The following is a 20,929-nucleotide window of genomic DNA, read 5'->3' as shown; positions in this document are numbered from 1 at the left end:
GCAGAAACATTCAATGACTTCTTGGTAAGCTACTCCAGTGTAGATTTGGCCTGTGCTTATGTCTGTATTCCATTCATTTTCATCCTAAAAAAACTTCCTAGTCCTTGCCGATGACAACTATACACATAACATGATACAGCCACCACCATACTTGAAAATATGAAGAGTGGTTCTCAGTGATGTGTTGGATTTGCCCCAAACATAACGCTTTGTATTCAGGAGAAAAAGGTTGCTTCTTTGACACATTTTTTTGCAGTATTACTTAAGTGCCTTGTTGCAAACAGGATGCATGTTTTGGAATATTTCTATTCTGTACAGGCTTCCTTCTTTTCACTATTGTGGAGTAACTACAGTGTTGTTGATCCATCTTCAGTTTTCTTATATCACAACCATTAAACTCTGTAACTGTTTTAAAATCACCATTGGCCTCATGCTGAAACCCCTGAATAGATTCCTTCCTCTCTTGTAGTGCTGAGCAATTAACCGAACTGTTGGTTATTTTTCAGTTTTAAAAACAACTAATTGACCGATATCAGTTCAATTATTTCAATTCCATTTCATTCGTTTTTTTCCCTGTGAACTCAATGCGCACATCGCCCAGTTTCTCTGTAGATAAATCAGATCCAACCTGAACTGTGCGATGTAGTAGGGAAACGTCGTTTCCAAACAGGCCAATATTGTATATAGTTTATCGCATAAAACTTGGTAATTAACTACAATGACCACAATTCATTGCGCATCTACTTGTTCGGTCTGTTTCTTTTACGCTTGCTAATGATGAGAGAAGAATGCGCGATGATCGTCAGGTGATATCGAGAGCAGCTGTTGCTTTGCGAGGTATCTCTACCTGAAAATACATGATATAAGTCAGCGGTCCCTCAGAGCGTCTATTTATATGGACACAGGCACTGTTCATAAAACAAACTGTTCACCCCCCTCTTGTTCGTGGAGAGAATTTTGAAGGTTTAAAGCCTATTTCATGCAAGTCTTTACATTTTGCTATGTCTAATGTTTATTCATGTGATATTTGAGTGATTTAAACATTACAACATAATCTATGGGCTAAGAACCTAGCTAATAAACATTAGCTGACATGGGCTAGTTGATCTGAACATTTCTGACAACATTTCAGACAAGTTATAAGGTATGCAATTTTTTTATTTTTTTTATTTCACCTTTATTTAATTAACCAGGTAGGCTAGTTGAGAACAAGTTCACATTTACAACTGCGACCTGGCCAAGATAAAGCAAAGCAGTGAGACAAAAAACAACAACACAGAGTTACACATGGAGTAAACAATAAACAAGCCAATAACAACAATGGTGTGCAAATGGCATAAGGAGGTAAGGCAATAAATAGGCCATAGCAGCGAAGCAATTATAATTTAGCAAATTAACACTGGAATGACAACTAATTGACAATGACTCACATGACAAAAGGAAAATTGATGATGCACACCCAATTTTGATAAAGTGCATTCTACTATTACAACCACTGATCTGTGATTGTTAGTTGGTATTCAGCAGTCATAAAAGTATGCATTATTTACTTTGAAGAACAACAAAATAGTGATTTTGTCAGACATCATAGGCAGCAGCTCTATAGAGATTAGATGACTTGGAATTAAATAAAGTCATCAAATAAAACAAATGTAATATACACAACAACTGAAATATTTTATTTAAAAGCATTAAATGTATTTTGTATCGAAATCAAAGTGGGAAAACCGTGAAATCATTTCTATAATCGAACCGAAACAACCTCAAAAAGCAGTACTCGCTCAGCGCTACTCACTGGCAACTGAGTTAGGAAGGATGTATGTACATTATCTTTGTAATGGCTGGGTGTATTGATACACCATCCAAAGCCTAATCAACAACTTCATCATGCTCAATGGGTTATTCAGTGTCTGGTTTTTATTTATTTTTTACACATCTACCAACCGGTGCCCTTTGCAAGGCATTGAAAAACCTTCCTGGCTGGTCTTTGTGGTTGAATCTGTGCTTGAAATTCACTACTCGATTGGACCTTACAGATAATTGTATGAGATTGGGTATTCATTAAAATATCATGTTAACCACTAGCAACGTATTATGCAATTTGTTAAGCACATTTCTACTCCTGACATTATGAGATATTGTGTGTAGATCAGTGACACAAAGGCTCAATCTAATACATTTTTCATTCAGGCAATAACACAGCTTTCTGAAGGAACTGTATGTACTGTATGTCTTCTCAAAGCTACGCAGAAATCAATGGAGGCTGCTAACGGGGAGGACAGCTCATAATAATGGCTGGAATGAAATCAATGGAATGGCATCAAATGTGGTTTCCATGTGGTTGATACCATTCCAATGACTCCATTCCAGCCATTACTATGAACCGTCCTCCCCTCAGCAGCCTCCACTGGCCGAGATGTTCCAAGTCAATGTCCACCCCTGTAGATTTGTTGTCCATCCAGGCCCTGTTGGAAAGGGTGGACTCCAAGGAAAACTCTCTTATTGGACTGGTGGATGCGCGACCCGGGCTGGCAAAATCCTGGATCATTGTTATTCTAACTTCCGCGACGCATACAAAGCCCTCCCTCTCCCTCCTTTTGGCAAATCTGACCATGACTCCATTTTGTTGCTCCCAGCCTATAGACAGAAACTAAAACAGGAAATGCCCGGGCTCAGGTCTGTTTAATGCTGGTCTGACCAATCTGATTCCACGCTTCAAGATTGCTTCGATCACGTAGACTGGGATATGTTCCGGATAGCGTCGAACAACAACATTGATGTATACGCTAATTCGGTGAGCGAATGTACCCACAGCAACTATTAAAACCTTCCCCAACCCGAAACCGTGGATTGATGGCAGCATTCGCGCAAAACTGAAAGCATGAACCACTGCTTTTAATCAGGGCAAGGTGACCGAAAACATGACCGAATACAAACAGTGTAGCTATTCCCTCTGCAAGGCAATCAAACAAGCTAAGCGTCAGTATAGAGGCAAAGTAGAGTCGCAATTCAACGGCTCAGACACGAGAGGTATGTGGCAGGGTCTACAGTCAATCACGGACTACAAAAAGAAAACCAGACCCGTCGCAGACCCCGATGTCTTGCTTCCAGACAAACTAAACAGCTTTTTTGCTCGCTTTGAGGACAATACAGTTCCACCAACACGGCCCGCTAACAAAGCCTGCAAGCTCTCCTTCACCGCAGCCAACGTGAGTAAAACATTTAAACGTGTTAAACCTCGCAAGGCTGCCAGCCCAGACGGCATCCCTAGCCGCGTCCTCAGAGCATGCGCAGACCAGTTGGCTGATGTGTTTACGGACATATTCAATCGATCCCTATCCCAGTCTGCTGTTCCCACATGCTTCAAGAGTGCCACCATTGTTCCTGTTCCCAAGAAAGCTAAGGTAACTGAGCTAAATGACTATCGCCCCGTAGCACTCACTTCTGTCATCATGAAGTGCTTTGAGAGACGCCTTCTGGGTCTCGCCCCGCCCTGTGCAATTGGGTCCTGGGCTTTCTGACAGGACGCTCCCAGGTGGTGAGGGTAGGAAACAACATCTCCACCCTGCTGATCCTCAACACTGGGGCCCCACAAGGGTGCGTTCTCAGCCCTCTCCTGTACTCCCTGTTCACCCATGACTGCGTGGCCATGCACGCCTCCAACTCAATCATCGAGTTTGCAGACGACACTACAGTGGTAGGCTTGATTACCAACAACGACAAGACGGTGTACAGGGAGGAGGTAAGGGCCCTCGGAGTGTGGTGTCAGGAAAATAACCTCACACTCAACGTCAACAAAACAAAGGAGATTATCGTGGGCTTCAGGAAACAGCAGAGGGAGCACCCCCCTATCCACATCGACGGGACAGTAGTGGAGAAGTTGGAAAGTTTTAAGTTCCTCGGCATACAATTCACAGACAAACTGAAATGGTCCACCCACACAGACAGCGTGGTGAAGAAGGCGCGGCAGCGCCTCTTCAACCTCAGGAGCCTGAAGAAATTTGGCTCGTCACCAAAAACACTCACAAACTTTTACAGATGCACAATCAAGAGCATCCTGTCGGGCTGTATCACCGCCTGGTATGGCAACTGCTCCGTCCACAACCGTAAAGCTCTCCAGAGGGTAGTGGAGGTCTGCACAATGCATCACCGGAGGCAAACTACCTCCCCTCCAGGACACCTACACCACCCGATATCACAGGAAGGCCAAGAAGATCATCAAGGACAACAACCACCCGAGCCACTGCCTGTTCACCCCGCTATCATCCAGAAGGTGAGGTCAGTACGAGTGCATCAAAGCTGGGACCGAGAGACTGAAAAACAGCTTCTATCTCAAGGCCATCAGACTGATAAACAGCCATCACTAACATTGAGTGGCGGCTGCCAACATACTGACTCAAATCTCTAGCCACTTAATAATTAAAATGCCACTTTATATAATGTTTACATACCCTACATTACTCATCTCATGAGTATATATATATATTGTACTCTATACCATCTACTGCATCTTACCTATGCCTTTCGGCCATCGCTCATCCATATATTTATATGTACATATTCTTATGCATTCCTTTACACTTGTGTGTATAAGGTAGTTGTTGTGAAATCGTTAGATTACTTGTTAGATATTACTGCATGGTCAGAACTAGAAGCACAAGCATTTCGCTACACTCACATTAACATCTGCTAACCATGTGTATGTGACCAATAAAATTTGATTTGAACATAAGAAACTACTCAGATGCACTCCAGTTCTCCCCAAGAATTCTGACTAGGTACACTACGATATGACAGCCAGACCAACAATCCAGAGGAGACCTCATCAGCTACCATTTCTCCCTCCCCATGGAGTTTAGCTTCTCATTGCCATTTCAACATGGCACTGGGTCACCTCAATTCTTCAGTTGATTAATGAGCAGGTGGCATTTGAAAGGCGAAAGGGGGCCGCGGTTAGATTTGCGACACATTTACATTGAAGAGACAGTGAAGTGGTCGGCACAGTGCCAACTGTAAACATGTATGACCCAATTTAAGATGTGATGTGGGTTTAGTTTCATTGGTGGCGCCTTCCTTCAGTTTAACCATGAAATCCACCATCTGCAACACTGCTTTCAATGTTTCCAATTTTAAAATAGGAAACCTCTTAGACATGACCTGCCTATTATAGTGAACTAGTGACAACTACTATGTAGCTGGGGATTCTGTGGAAGAGAAATGCAACCCGATTCAGATTCCACAGGAAGGTCAGGGGATGCAATATGAGGCATGCATTGCTGAGAGGCTATGGGTGCCAGCATACCAGGCCCCTTGGACAGGACAGAGGATCCGCCTCCATTGCACTGGATTAGTAATGTGAAGCTCAACCAGTCATATTTTTGCCTCATTCAGGGAAGCTGATTCGACAGATGGGAATATTTCACAGGCAGAGTTTGGTAGTGCTCCCCTTTAAACTGAAGGTCACAGGCAGATGGAGTGCCTGAAGACTATTGCCCTCATTACAGCCATTTCAATGTCATTGAAAGTCCATTGTGACCTTTATGGCCAATAAAAAGTTAGATTTCCTAAACATTTTGGATTCATCCAGGCCTGCCTCTAAAGATGAATTTTCCAATTTATGCTTTGAATTAAGCCACCGGAAGTTGTTTTAAAACTATTTTGTGACATGTGACATGTAACCTGAAAACTGCCATCCACAATGTTAGCTCTAACACAACATGTGTTTTAGAATTTAAAACGTTACTAGTCATTTGTTGGAACGAGAAAGTGCAGAGTACACCCAAACCCACTCTGCTTTGTGATTCAACCGCAGAGATAAACATTGTTATTTTGCCGTATTTCTGCAGTTCATGTTGTAACCGCAATGCCTCTTAAAGAACTGCTCATTTCAGAAAGTAGATGGCCAGGGTGAAGGATGAGATGGAGGAGAAAAGAGAGAAGGCGGTGTCTAGTTGTAAAAATCCCCAAATTGAACAGGAGGGCTGTATGAGAGAGATTGAGAGGGTGTCCTTGAGTATGCCTACAGGGAGAGACCCGGGCTATGCTGTGGGAGCTGCTTGAAAATATACAGAAAGAGAAGGTGGAAATTAATGAAAGAAAGTTGAGTGGATATAGAGAAGATGTGAACATGTGTTTTTCTTACTCTGGTCAACCCCCGTCCCCAAACCTAGAACCATTCTGCAACACACAACCCACTATCACAGATTAGGCACACGATTTTGTATATACAGTTAATTTCAATCACAAATGAAGACAGTAGGTTACTTAAGATAGAAACGATAGGAAGGAGGGAGGTTGGTCGGGGAGGATGGGTGGGCGTATAACGCGAAGGTATAGCAACTCAAACATTGCGTGTTCGAATCACATCATGGACAACTCATGGAGGAGAAAAGATAGAAAGAGGTGGCCAAGGTGAAGGCCCCGATGGAGGAAAACAATTGAGAAAGAGGTGGCCAGGGTGAAGGCCCCGATAGAGGAGAAAAGAGAGAAAGAGGTGGCCAGGGTGAAGGCTGAGATGGAGGAGAAAAGAGAGAAAGAGGTGGCCAGGGTGAAGGCCCAGATGGAGGAGAAAAGAGAGAAAAAGGTGGCCAGGGTGAAGGCCGAGATGGAGGAGAAAAGACAGGTGGCCAGGGTGAAGGCCGAGATGGAGGAGAAAAGAGAGAAAGAGGTGGCCAGGGTGAAGGCCCAGATGGAGGAGAAAAAAGAGAAAGGCACAGATGGAGGAGAAAAGAGAGAAAGAGGTGGCCAGGGTGAAGGCACAGATGGAGGAGAAAAGAGAGAAAGAGGTGGCCAGGGTGAAGGCACAGATGGAGGAGAAAAGAGAGAAAGAGGTGGCCAGGGTGAAGGCCCAGATGGAGGAGAAAAGACAGGTGGCCAGGGTGAAGACCGAGATGGAGGAGAAAAGAGAGAAAGGCACAGATGGAGGAGAAAAGAGAGAAAGAGGTGGCCAGGGTGAAGGCACAGATGGAGGAGAAAAGAGAGAAAGAGGTGGCCAGGGTGAAGGCACAGATGGAGGAGAAAAGAGAGAAAGAGGTGGCCAGGGTGAAGGCACAGATGCACTTTTATTTTCCTACGAGCCCTGACTTTGCTGATAACTACTTTGAGGAAAAAAATGTACTTACTACAACTGTGATGTGTGGTTGTCTCAGCTAGCTATCTACAAATGAATGCACTAACTATGTCGCTCTGGATAAAGGCATCTGCTAAATGACTCAAATGCAAGAACAAGAGGGCTAGAGGAGGGAGATGGAGAGGGTGTGCCTGAGTATGCCTGCAGAGAGATTAAGGGAGACACCCAGGCTATGTTGTGGGAGCTCCTTGAGAAAGATCCAAAAAGATCTATAGAAGAAAATGGAAATTAAGCAAAACATGTTGAGTGGATAGCACAAAGGAAGAACTAGAGAAGTGGTGTGAAAATGTGCTGTTCTAACTCTGGTCAACACCAGACCACAGACCGACAACCACACTGCAGCACTGGGGAGAGGTGATGGACCAATGACCATTGCCATGGCTACAGTGTCCAGTGGAGGAGAAAATAGAGTAGGTGGCCATGGGGAAGGCTGAGATAGAGGAGAAGAAAGGAGGTTGCAAGAACAAAAGGGCTTGATAAGAGAGATGTAGAGGATCTGCCCGAGTATGCCTGCAGAGAGATACAGATCTCAGCTGTTTTGGTCCCATAACTATCACCATTATAGCAGTGTGAGGAGCACTTGTGCACATGCGCAGATAATAATAATAATAATATTATTATTTGCACGGGGAAAAGTGTCCAACCTCGCAAACAGTAACTAATGAGGGCGGGACTTGGCAATGGGTCAATTGAGGTCAAAACATAGTTTTATGGCCTGCAACATTTATGAAATGATATGAACTGTGTGCCACATGAGAAAATAACACCAACGTTAATTATATTATTTATCAAAATGCAAAATACGAATAAAGTTGTTAAATTATGAGCCTAGTTGGTTTAGCCAAAGAAAAAGACAGGAATCTTCCTGCTAGCCATGATTGGCTGAGATAATGAATGGGCTGGACATGCCGAGACATGAGTTTCAGATTGGTCTGCCGTGTAGCATCTTGTAGCATCTTCGGTAATACTTTCTACTGTAGTTTTTTTCCCCCGAAAAATATAACGTTAGCCATGGAGAACTGCAAATGTGTTGCTACTGCTCTCAATAACATTTCTGCCTGAATTTATCAGGCGCTATCGACCAAAGGTCAGTGGGGAAAAGTTGTGTTGGACTACTTTCAGGAGGACGATTCTTATGGCATTGCACAGGGTCAGTGTGAACCAGAGTGACTTGACACAACGAGCCAAGCAAGCTGCCCCACATCTCACACACTAAGCCCAGGACAGACCTGTGCTGGCAGTGCCAGAGGAACAACTATCAGGTCTTCAGATCTGCCATTCTGCCAGAAGCTGTTAAGTCAGCCAAGCTGAAGAACCAAGAGATGCATCTCCTGCTTGTTCAGAGTAAGTGTTCTGTCTACCAGAAGATGGTTGCTGACTGCAAGACCACCTGTCAAGACCTGCAGTTGTCTCTGGGGGGGCCCTACTGAACCAGCAAGCATGGATGCATTACAGCTTTGAGTTTGCTCAACAATTAAGCAACATTTCCTCCATATACAGTGGGGCAAAAAAAGTATTTAGTCAGCCACCAATTGTGCAAGTTCTCCCACCTAAAAAGATGAGAGGCCAGCCTCCCGGGTGGCGCAGTGGTTAAGGGCGCTGTACTGCAGTGCCAGCTGTGCCATCAGAGTCCCTGGGTTCGCGCCCAGGCTCTGTCGTAACCGGCCGTGACCGGGAGGTCCGTGGGGCGACGCACAATTGGCCTAGCGTCGTCCGGGTTAGGGAGGGATTGGTCGGTAGGGATCTCCTTGTCTCATCGCGCACCAGCGACTCCTGTGGCGGGCCGGGCGCAGTGCGCGCCAGCCAAGGTTGCCAGGTGCACGGTGTAGCCTCTGACACATTGGTGCGGCTGGCTTCCGGGTTGGATACGTGCTGTGAGAAGAAGCAGTACGGCTGGTTGGGTTGTGTATCGGAGGACGCATGACATTCAGCCTTCGTCTCTCCCGAGCCCGTAGGGGAGTTGTAGAGAAGATGAGAAGATACTACAACAATTGGATACCATGAAATTGGGGAGAAAATTTTTAAAAAAATAAAAAAAAGATGAGAGAACTGTAATTTTATTCATAGGTACACTTCAACTATGACAGACAAAATGAGAAAAAAAATCCAGAAAATCACATTGTAGGATTTTTAATGAATTTATTTGCAAATGATGGTGGAAAATAAGTATTTGGTCTCCTACAAACAAGCAAGATTTCTGGCTCTCACAGACCTGTAACTTCTTCTTTAAGAGGCTCCTCTGTACTCCACTCGTTACCTGTATTAATGGCACCTGTTTGAACTTGTTATCAGTATAAAAGACACCTGTCCACAACCTCAAACAGTCACACTCCAAACGCCACTATGGCCAAGACCAAAGAGCTGTCAAAGGACACCAGAAACAAAATTGTAGACCTGCACCAGGCTGGGAAGACTGAATCTGCAATAGGTAAGCAGCTTGGTTTGAAGAAATCAACTGTGGGAGCAATTATTAGGAAATGGAAGACAAACAAGACCACTGATAATCTCCCTCGATCTGGGGCTCCATGCAAGATCTCACCCCGTGGGGTCAAAATGAAAAATGATCACAAGAACGGGACCCAGTGAATGACCTGCAAAGAGCTGGGACCAAAGTAACTAAGCCATCAGTAACACACTACGCCGCCAGGGACTCAAATCCTGCAGTGCCAGACGTATCCCCCTGCTTAAGCCAGTACATGTCCAGGCCCGTCTGAAGTTTGCTAGAGAGCATTTGGATAATCCAGAAGAAGATTGGGAGAATGCCATATGGTCAGATGAAACCAAAATATAACTTTTTGGTAAAAACTCAACTCGTCGTGTTTGGAGGACAAAGAATGCTGAGTTGCATCCAAAGAACACCATACCTACTGTGAAGCATGGGGGTGGAAACATCATGCTTTGGGGCTGTTTTTCTGCAAAGGGACTAGGACGACTGATCCGTGTAAAGGAAAGAATGAATGGGGCCATGTATCGTGAATGGGGCCATGTTTCCTTCCATCAGCAAGGGCATTGAAGATGAAACGTGGCTGGGTCTTTCAGCATGCCAATGATCCCAAACACACCGCCCGGGCAACAAAGGAGTGGCTTCGTAAGAAGCATTTCAAGGTCCTGGAGTGGCCTAGCCAGTCTCCAGATCTCAACCCCATAGAAACTCTTTGGAGGGAGTTGAAAGTCCGTGTTGACCAGCAACAGCCCCAAAACATCACTGCTATAGAGGAGATCTGCATGGAGGAATGGGCCAAAATACCAGCAACAGTGTGTGAAAACCTTGTGAAGACAGTGAAAACGTTTGACCTCTGTCATTGCCAACAAAGGGTATATAACAAAGTATTGAGATAAACTTTTGTTATTGACCAAATACTTATTTTCCACCATAATTTGCAAATAAATTCATTAAAAATCCTACAATGTGATTTTCTGGATTTTTTTTTTCATTTTGTCTGTCATAGTTGAAGTGTACCTATGATGAAAATGACAGGTCTCTCTCATCTTTTTAAGTGGGAGAACATGCACAATTGGTGGCTGACTAAATACTTTTTTGCACCACTGTATATACATAATTTTTTTGTGTGTGTATATATCTATATATATGGGAAGCAGGCAAATGCCTTTCACTGAGCTGTGTAAAGACAAACTGACAGGGGTGAGACAATTCATTTTAATTTCTTAAATGTTATTTTGTTGTTGTTTGAAGTGCCACTATCCTTCGCACCCTATGCAGCCAGGTCCCATCTGCTTTTTAACTTCTCGCAAGGTGGCTTGTTTTTTTGTCTGCTGTGAAGGGGGTGGCAGGGTAGCCTAGTGGTTAGAGTGTTGGACTAGTAACTGGAAGGTTGCAAGTTCAAACCCCTGAGCTGACAAGGTACAAATCTGTTGTTCTTCCCCTGAACAGGCAGTTAACCCACTGTTCCTAGTCCGTCATTGAAAATAAGAATTTGTTCTTAACTGACTTGCCTAGTGAAATAAAGGTAAAATAAAAATAAAAAAGGAATACCACAACAAGTCAACTACTTATCCAGCAAAGGCAGCAGCGCAGTCATCAACTACATGCACTATTTCTTCACCAACTACGGAGTTGGGGAAACACGTGTGGACCTGAATTGTGATTACTGCAAAACAAGTTTGTGCTCTGGTATTGCACAAGCTCCACCACAGTTTGGACCACTTCCTGATCGCAGGCCACACCAAGTTTGCCCCCGACTGGTGCTGCAGCGTTTCAAAAAGACCAGAGTGAACACTTTTTACGAGATTGTTGGTGTTGTGAAGGACAGCACTGTGACACGGGTCAACCAGTCCAACACTGGTTGGACTGGAGGATGGTACGGTGCTGGTGGAAAGCCATAGCTGAAAACAACACCTGATTCTGTACTTCAGGCCGCTGCCACAGATCACGCAGTACCAGCACGTCAGGTGAATATCATTTCCATTGCATTGTATGAGGTTATTCTTCTTATCTAAACTTGGTAGATGAATAAATATCATGCAAGGTTGTAATGTCTTCTCCATTTGTTTGTTATTCCCTGTTTTACAGCTTCGATGCTCTAGAGCCTGGTGTTGTTGTCGCCAAGGGCCGTTCGGAATCAGTCGGGGCCAGGTTTCAGCAGCTGCGCAACACTGACATCGATCCTCTCGTAGATGGTTTGCCTGTACAAGTTCATCTGGACTGGACACAGCTAGAAAAACTTAGCTTTGAGAAAATTGGGGAGTTTTGCGACGAAGAGGCTATGGACATCACATGTCCTGCACCAAAGTCAAGGGCAGGACAGAAACAAGCTCTCCGAATATATATTCCCTTGTTCATTCGTGGTCTGGGTGGACCAGTTCATCACTGGGGGCGAGTTCCCAGTCATCAGCACTATCTGCAGTGCCTCTATTCACATGACTCTCTCCTAATACACATGCCATACGTTGCTGCTACAATTTATCCTGCTGCTCAGCCACTTTACCCCTGATTGTATACATATCTATCTCATCTATCACTAATATCACTGATATCGTTATTGATATTGTTCTTGTACATAGTGTATATTATTTTGTTCTTTCTCTACTGGCATTGACACTTGTTTTTTTTTCTTTATATTGGCACACTCTCTTTTTGACATTGCTACTATGCAAGTAACCATTTCGCTGTACCATTTACACCTTCTGTAAAGATCCATCCACTTAGCAAGATTTGGCTGGGGGTAACAGCATTTATTTCACATGACCCATCAATTTAGACAAGCTTGTCTGGGTAAGCATCATCTAATATTTATAACATATTTTTATCTGGACACTTCCCGTATACATGGAATTTTTCCTTATTGTAGGCTACTCCTTTTACCACTTTTAGTCTTAATCTTTACTACACTACTCTCTGTTTAGCACATGACCTCACATGTGAATCCTTAAAGAGATGGGTGGGACTGGCTTAAAAGGGGTGAACGATGCTGAATGGGTGTAGACAAAGAAGAGCTCACCAGTAGGTGTACCAAAACATTCAAGGGCCATTTTCTCAAAAGTGGGGTTACAAGTTTATCAACTTTCAAAGCAGAATTACTTTCCCATTGTTCCTCAAATGCAGTGTATGATATACCATTTTGTAGCTCTGTGTCCTGCTTTTATCCAATGTAAAAAACACAATTTCAAATGTTGCTACATAAGATCGAATCAAGGCGGTCGGTCACAAATATTAACAACTTAACTTTTCAAGATGCTTTTTGATAATAACGCTGCTGTCTGTGATGTTGTGGTTGTTGTTTTTTTAGCATTTGCTCAAAATACTATTGACTTGAAGCTAATGCAACATGAAAAGGTTGTCAGGTGTTGTTCTAGTTTGCAGCTGGAAGATGGGCAATAGTCGGCTGCACTGGCAAACACACGTGACTGTGTTTTCTTATGGGTATCTTGTTCTATCCATGTGACAGTGGGAGCAAAGCAGAGAGCTCCCTGGTGAGCTGGATTCCATTACCCTCAGCTGTATGGAGGGAGGGCCATGCCTGCCGAGTCAGATTACATGGGAGAAATCAAATGGCTGTTGAGAGGGAATGATAATGGGTTCCCTGAGTGTGGCTGTTTGCTACAGCTAGAGCTTTTTGAGATCAGTTCGTTTATTTTTTTTAGAAAATCACATTTTCGATTTCGGTTTTGATTATTATTATTTTTTACATTAAAATGCACTATGCATTATGCAGATTGAATGCTGTAACAACACAGAATAAAACAATTAATAAAAGTCCCATGATGATAGAGACTACCCATTACTGCTTATCACTTATTAACAATAATTTATTCACATTACTTTATAAAAATATTTCAGTTGTGTATATTACACTTGTTTTATTTGTTTACTTTATGATATCATTCCAAGTCCTCATCTCTATAGAACTGTTACCTATACTGTCTGACAAAATAACTATTTTAGTACTTCTTCAAAGTAACTGCTGAATACTAACTATTCGATCACTTAGAAGATCATGTATTTTCAGGTAGAGATACCTCACGAAGCAACTGCTTTCTATCCCTCTCGTCGCATGTTATTCTGTCTCTTCTTTCCCTCTAAGTTTCTGCGCCATACAGACCTGACAAGTAGGCGCACACTGGGTTATGATCATTGCAGTTAATTACCACGTTTTCTGCTCTAAACTATGAAGAATATTGGTCTGTTGGAAAGTACAACTCCCTACTACATCACACAGTTTGGGCTTGATCTGATTTATCTCTAGTGAAACTGAGCATTAAGCTCACAGAAAAATAAAGATGAATGGAATTCAAATAATAGAAACGACGCTGATCAATTAGTTGTTTAAAAAATTAAGAATAACCAAAAGGTTGGTTAATCGCTCAGCACTAAATGCAGCTACATTGTTAAACATCAGTGTTCTACCTACCCTGTTATTAAACAATGCAGACACATCTTCCAGCGCCTTTCTGTATAATACCTGTACATGGTTCAGTGAACCACAAGTTTGTGATGAGTAACTTTGCCTGAGAACTTAAGACTGGTGATTTCCCCCTGAGCCAAGGCTTTAGCTCAGTGGGCTAACCTTGTGCCGTGCGGAACACCCAGGTTCAAGCCCAGTCTGTCACATTGGTTCCGTGACCTGCATGGGTCTCTGAGAAGGAGGATGGCAAAGGGGGGTGAAATGTAACTGAGGTGGTTTGGTGAGTCATGCTCATGTGATGAGTTAACCGTGCTGGTGCCTGAGACATGAAGACTAGTATAAGTTCCCCAAAGTAACACCAGGCTAGCTCAGTGGGCTAACATAGTTCGAACCTAGTCGATCACATAGGCCTACACAACATACAAAAAAAACTATGAAATGCACTTACCTTACTTACTCATGTGGGAGGAGGCCCTTGATCGCTTCTATTACTCCTTTGACCAATTTCACCATGACTTCAGTAGGCAGCAGCTCAGTGAGGCTCTCCAGATAGCGTTCAGGATGCCCATGTTTGGATGACCATGTTTGGAGAACATTGAATATTGTCTATGATCAATTAGTACAAAGGCTAATTGAATATGGAACTGTTTTTTTTGCATAATCTGGGTAGTTTAGGCCACAATATAGGAGGTCTGATGAAAAAATAATACACAAGTAGATGTGGTGGGGAAAGCAAAATGTTATGCTCAGTTTTCAAAATTACATTTAGGAGAGCTCCAAGCATGAAAGTATGAATTTCCAATCCATCCGGTAATGCCATCCGGTCATGCATTTCTCATATATTTGTTGTAAGGAAAACTTCTGACGATTTTGCATTGCTATGTTTTAGACTGTATATCAAGTATACCCCTTGACTTTTTACACATTTTGTTATTTTACAGCCTTATTCTATTTTTTCCTCAGAAATCTACACACAATACCCCATAATGAAAAAGCAAAAACTGGTTTTTAGTCATTTTTTCAAGTATGTTAAGAATAAAAAACAGATATACCTTATTTACATAAGTGTTCAGACCCTTTGCTATAAGACTTGAAATTGAGCTCAGGTGCATCCTGTTTCCATTGATCATCCTTAAGCTGTTTCTACTACTTGATTGGAGTCCACCTGTGGTAAATTCAATTGATTGGACATGAGTTGGAAAGGCACACCTGTCTATATAAGTTCCCATAGTTGACAGTGCATGTCAGAGCTAAAAACCAAGCCATGAGGTCGAAGGAATTGTCCGTAGAGCTCTGAGACAGGATTGGGGAAGGGTACCTAAAAAATTATGCAGCATTAAAAGTCCTAAAGAACACAGTGGCCTCCATCATTCTTTTAAAAAACTGCTCAGGACCTCATACTAGGGTGAAGGTTCACCTTCCAACAGGACAATGACCCTAAGCACACAGCCAAGACAAAGCAGGAGGGGCTTCGGGACAAGTCTCTAAATGTCCTTGAGTGGCCCAGCCAGAGCCCGGACTTGAACCAGTTTGAACATCTCTGGAGAGACCTGAAAATAGCTGTGCAACGACGCTCCCCATCCAACCTGACAGAGCTATGGGAAATATTTATGGTGGAAAATGTATTGACCGCTAGGTTTTATGGGTACACCTCCACCAACGATTTTTATAACTAAACCTAGATACAAATGAGTCATAGTGGCCAGAACAAGCAAGGAGGTGGACAGAGCCAAGCATGCGCTAGAGATATCCTATTGGGGTGTTCTAGTATGAATCTGCATATGTCCGTTACGGAACACCTACTCTGTGAAGTGCGCATGTGCAATAACTCAATTTGCCTTTGTGCTCCTTCTAAACAGCGTGATTTTTAAAAACATTTGAAAAGGGTAAAGTCTTCAAAAGTTAGTCCACTCTGTTCATAACAAATTCTAGTTTCGGGAACAGAACATTTTTGACCTCAAATGTTTAATCGATGAGAAAATGTGTAGCATATCGGCAAAAATCCATCTCGTTCCATCTTCTCCCACTCCCCATATTTGGTAGTGAGTGGTAATGCCAACCGGATGCTTCACATTTATACATCCAGTGAAATATCTGTCTTATTGTTCTATCTGTGCCTCTACTGTGGGGCTCTAGGGCTCTGTGCCTCCATTGTGGGACTCTGCTGCCCATGCGAAAACTGCCTTTTGGCCACTAGAGGCCTCTATCATCCTCTAGGATATTCACGCATCTCATTAAATTCTGAACAAGGAAGTACAAGAAGCGTCTTTCTTTTTCCCCAACGCAGTTAAAGCCAAAACCACGCCCCGTTATTCAGAGGGGCGTTCTACAACTCCAAGTCCGGAAGGGAATATCACGTAGCGCAAAATTTCAGTCACTGATTAATAACATTTGCCCTTGTATTTCAAGATTGAAAAATATAATAACATTGTCGTGGACCGAGCTAGCCATTAACGTCCCTTAACGCTCAAAGACTAATTCAATGGCTGTAGCATAGCGTATTCGACTGAATGATTAGCTAATAAATATTTTAGAAATTATGAATAATAAGCATATGCTTTTACCTGATAATAGACTACTAATGATAATATAACAACTTCAAATACCGAGCTAGTAACGTTAAGTAGCCTAGGTTAACTTAGCTGACATTCAATTTAGGAAATTAAGCAGAGTTATCTGAGACATTTTTGCAACTCATTGAAACTCTGAAAAAAAATACATGGGCAAATGTTAACAAACATAATAATAATAGGCCTGCATTATGGTAGGCAGCTAATTGTTAAATTACCCTTTCCATCCTTACCTTGGAAGGTCACTGTCTCTGCACTGATCGCCTGTGACTGAGACAACGCTAGCTACCCAATGGGAGCGTAGTAGAACGCCTCTTTGAATAACGGGGCGTGGTTTGGGCTTAAAACGAAAGATACGTACAAGAAAGCATACGTTTAGGACCGCTACCTGTTGAATATGGTACTTTGATTACTATAACTTTTTTAACAGAATAATTATCGCACGTGAGTGATTGAAAAATGCAGGTAGCAACAAATTAATGTTAATTGATTATTGGTTGACGCAATTTCTTCCGTGGCCAATCATGTGCTTCGGGGCAGACGTTCTCTGAGAGCCCTGAAAAGCGCAAGGTGTGTTGCTTGAACGGGTGATTAACTTCAGCAATTTCCAGAACGATAAACTGATTCCGATTGGACAAAGCAGCGTGAGCTGTGAGGAGAAGAGTATAAATACCCCCAACACGTTGCTCTAGCTGTAGGCAGTGTTCATGGGAGGTGTATTGGGTTGTAGCCTATGTGGGGAAAGTATAATAGAGCCGTTATAAAATATATAATTTATATTGAACAAACATAGCTATAGCAAGGTAAGCTATTTTATTCAGTACTTGTTGAGTGTTCTGATGCTGCAAGCGAACGTTTTGCGTCATTATTAGGACTAACCAAAAATGTTATACAGAAGTTTTCGAAACATATATTTAGAGCGCATACATACATTTACTCATATCTACTCCGATTTCAGAGCACTCTCGTCAGTGTGCCAGAGCGCAGAATAATTGAAGAATTTACGAACACTTTTGCAAAAATAGCGGAATTAAATTGTCAGCTGCGCAGTTAGTCACCAACGCTCTGGATAACATGAACATCATAACCAGCTCTACTGGGGCGACTGAAATGGTCAGAGGTGTTCTCATTTGTCTTGAAGTAGCTAGCCGATGTTAGCCAGTTAGCTTGGGTGCTTGACTGCGGTTGAGGTCAGAACGCTCGGGTCAGCCCTACTCCTCGGCCAGAGCGTCCACTGTGCCGCTCGGAAGCGAAACGCTCTGAATTTACGAAGATCCCTAGCAACAGTAACTAGATACAAATTGATCTATTTTGAGCATTTTATAAGCTTTGTGTTTAAATTGGAATGCTTACTAGCTATCAAAGTGTAGGCTATGCGAAGTTGGCTTGTGAATTATTGCAACATTTTAATAAAATGTACCTTTTATTTTTTACAGCACTTTAAAAAAGGAACTAAGGGTTGTCGCCATGGTTGCTACAAGCAAACTGAAGAGTAAAAACCCGGAATTCATATCAGAATTGATTGACCGTAGATACGACCAGACTTGTATTGAAAATGGTAAGCGTTTTGAGCTCTGTCTCCAATGTATACGTTCATGTGAGCATATTGCAACTGGGGCATTTCAAAATTCTCCAATCCATTCATTCAGCGCTTGTTTACGCCAATATTTGTGCGTAGTTGCAGGGAAGAATGGAAGGGGATGGTGAAGTCAAGAGTCATCTTTTATCATATGCTAGCAAACAGGACTCAGTTTCTTCAATTAAAGTTGTTGGCATGTATCAATGTGAGATTTGAATGCACACTTCATATTGACTGTAGCTGTTGTACTGTAGTTACATTTTTTACTTCTATGACACATTGCAATTGAAGTCACATACCTCACTCAACTGACAATTATAAAGATTGAGTGCAGAGAACGTGTAATGTTGACCAGTCCATGCACCATGACTCTGGCTCAAGTCTCATTTCCTTGAGGACTGGCTAGGTGAAAGCCAATAAGCATTATGGTGGTTAGGCTATCCAGTGGATTCTGGCAGTGAAGATGACATGACACTTTGGGAGGCCTTTGCGCCACATGACTGTCATTGACTGACCGATTGCTATAACATGTGGTTAGCTGATAGGTCAAATGCCAATGTCTAAGCAGTGGAACACAACCTTTTGTTGCATGTTTTTGTTTATCTTTTCATCCTGAATGCAGCCCAGGTGACTCCAATGTATAGAAATCAAATAGTGACACCATTAAAATATAATTTCTTCCTCAAATGAGCCTGACAAATTGGTCCATATTATCAGGCTGGTGTGTGAACAATAAGAATGATCATCTGTAGGCCAACTAATTCAGCATTGTGGTTATAAATAAATGGTCAGACTCATGGGGTTTGCCCATCTATTTGTGCTAATCATTAGCTATATCACTGTCCCAAATTGTCAGTCATGGGGAACACAGTCTATGCCCTTTCACTTACCCAATTGCACAAACTGCTACTGTTGCACAAATATGATATAAGAACACCACTTACTCAAGAAACCATAAACAAACATGGTTTCACTTCCATATTGATGTATAAAGGAGAAATAAACCAGCTTACTGCTGTGCAATGTCAGTGGGAATTTTCAGTCAAATTCCTCATGGTATATTATTGACTGGGTCAAATTGGCCTGTCTCTAATACTGGGGGTGGGGGTCCATGTCTCCCCCTTAAGCTACACGCCTGACTTTATTAAATGTTCTTGTATTTGACTGAGGCCCATAGTATGCACTTTTGCGTTGTCTTTTAAACATCACTCCACTTTGTCTTCTGTCAGAGCTGGATTCCTGGGACCACTGTTTGGCTGAGCCCCACCTGAATGTGGAGGTGTCTGAGGACAGGACGTGTCAGCAGTTGGCCAAGATGTTAGAGAACTGTCTGTCACGGGCCAAGAAGACCACCATGCGTTGCTCTAAGGTGCTGGTCCCTGAGACGCTGACTCTGAGGATAGCACGCGATGTACTGCGCCTGTCGTCGGGCGAGCCGTGCGGCCTACGCGGCTGTGTACTCTACGTGCACCTGGAGCAGGAACAGTGCTGTAAGCAGCTGGAGCGCATTGTGTACAATGCAGACGTTGTGCCCACCTTCGAGCTGACGTTGGTGTTCAAGCAGGACTGTAGCGCATGGCCCAGTCTCAGGGACTTCCTGCACATTGGTGCGTGTTTCACTCCAGGCTTCAGGCATGCGCTCAAACTCGGTCCTGGCTTCCGGCTCATCAAGAAGAAGCTCTACTCATCCTTGGCTGGTACTGTGGTAGAGGAGTACTGAGAAGGGGGAAATTGAGGAAGGTGGGACACCATGGTTCAGTCAGCTGTCCTTGGGGTGGCATGTACAATGCTTTTCTACACTTGAATATCTGAATGTTAAGATCACTCCTGGAGGGTCTAATTTTCTACATGTTTTTTTGTATGAATACAGTTTGTGAACGAGTAGTGTTGTGCAAAGGTTATTGTTGTCCTGTCTGTTCCAATGTCCAGGATTCTACAACTGATTACTCAAAATGGACGGACAAGTCTTGGTTACTGTAATGGATTGTCAAATGCCTAAACAAGATTAGCATAACTTTTTTTTGACTTCACTTCACTTTGAACAAACTTTGCCAATCTGTTTGTTTCCAGATTTGTCCACTGCTGTGCAGCAAAGTAAACCCACCTAGAGGCTATAGGAACAGGACTTGGAAAAGTTTGGGGGGCCATAATGTTGGTGTTCAATGCTGAATTGAGGGTATGTAAGTGTTTGTTAGCGAGCCATTGAATGTTTGTCCTTGTGAACATGCTGCTCATTGACGGGCTCTAACCTTGACGGATGCCTTAAACTGCGACTTAGATTTTTCTTCATCTAAATGTTTTTTTTCTTGCACTTGTTAGATCCTAGCTCCACAGGGGTTCTTCAGGGCTTGTTCTTTTTATACCTTTCTCAATTGATGGCTGTTTAAACTTAGGATTTTTTGGTTTTGTTGAGATTGCCATTGCCTTTAACAGGAATCTTGTCTTTGACAATTAAACATTTTAAACCTACCTTGAGTCACTTGTCAAGTGTTCATTCTGTTCAGATGCCCTACACTCCTGAAGTTGGTTGCCATTTTAAGTTTCCTAAGAAATAATTCAATTATAATTTTTCCAACAGGAGATGTTGGATAATCTGTCACCAAGCCAGCTCTGCATGTTCTGGTGCCATGAATGAGACTGGGGTAGTCCTTGCTAACAAGGACGTAAACACATTTGTGCTCGAGTTGAGAGAAATAAGCTGTTTGTGTAGAACATTTCTGGGATCTTTCAGCCCATGAAACATGGTGCCAAAACTTTACATGTTGCATTTCTATTTCTCTTCAGTATG

General features: G+C 42.8%; 1 protein-coding gene across 2 annotated transcripts; it reads left to right on the top strand.

Annotated features, from left to right (window-relative positions):
* Positions 1-17,257: 17,257 nt before the first annotated feature.
* LOC139417178 (DNA damage-inducible transcript 4-like protein) lies at positions 17,258-20,616 on the top strand. Of its 2 annotated transcripts, none has more exons than XM_071166422.1 (3): positions 17,258-17,365; positions 17,999-18,120; positions 19,371-20,616. In XM_071166422.1, exons 2-3 carry the CDS (start codon positions 18,030-18,032, stop codon positions 19,859-19,861), a joined length of 582 nt encoding a protein of 193 aa, XP_071022523.1. In that variant the 5' UTR covers positions 17,258-17,365; positions 17,999-18,029; the 3' UTR covers positions 19,862-20,616. The 2 variants fall into 2 exon arrangements, with proteins under 2 accessions (XP_071022523.1, XP_071022524.1); XM_071166423.1 differs by lacking the exon at positions 17,258-17,365 and having other exon boundaries at positions 18,003-18,120; positions 19,371-19,881; positions 20,212-20,479.
* Positions 20,617-20,929: the final 313 nt, after the last annotated feature.

The sequence above is a fragment of the Oncorhynchus clarkii genome, chromosome 9, assembly GCF_045791955.1.
Source record: "Oncorhynchus clarkii lewisi isolate Uvic-CL-2024 chromosome 9, UVic_Ocla_1.0, whole genome shotgun sequence".
In the NCBI taxonomy this organism is placed as follows: Eukaryota; Metazoa; Chordata; class Actinopteri; order Salmoniformes; family Salmonidae; genus Oncorhynchus; species Oncorhynchus clarkii.
This window is presented reverse-complemented; position numbering and strand designations above follow the sequence as displayed.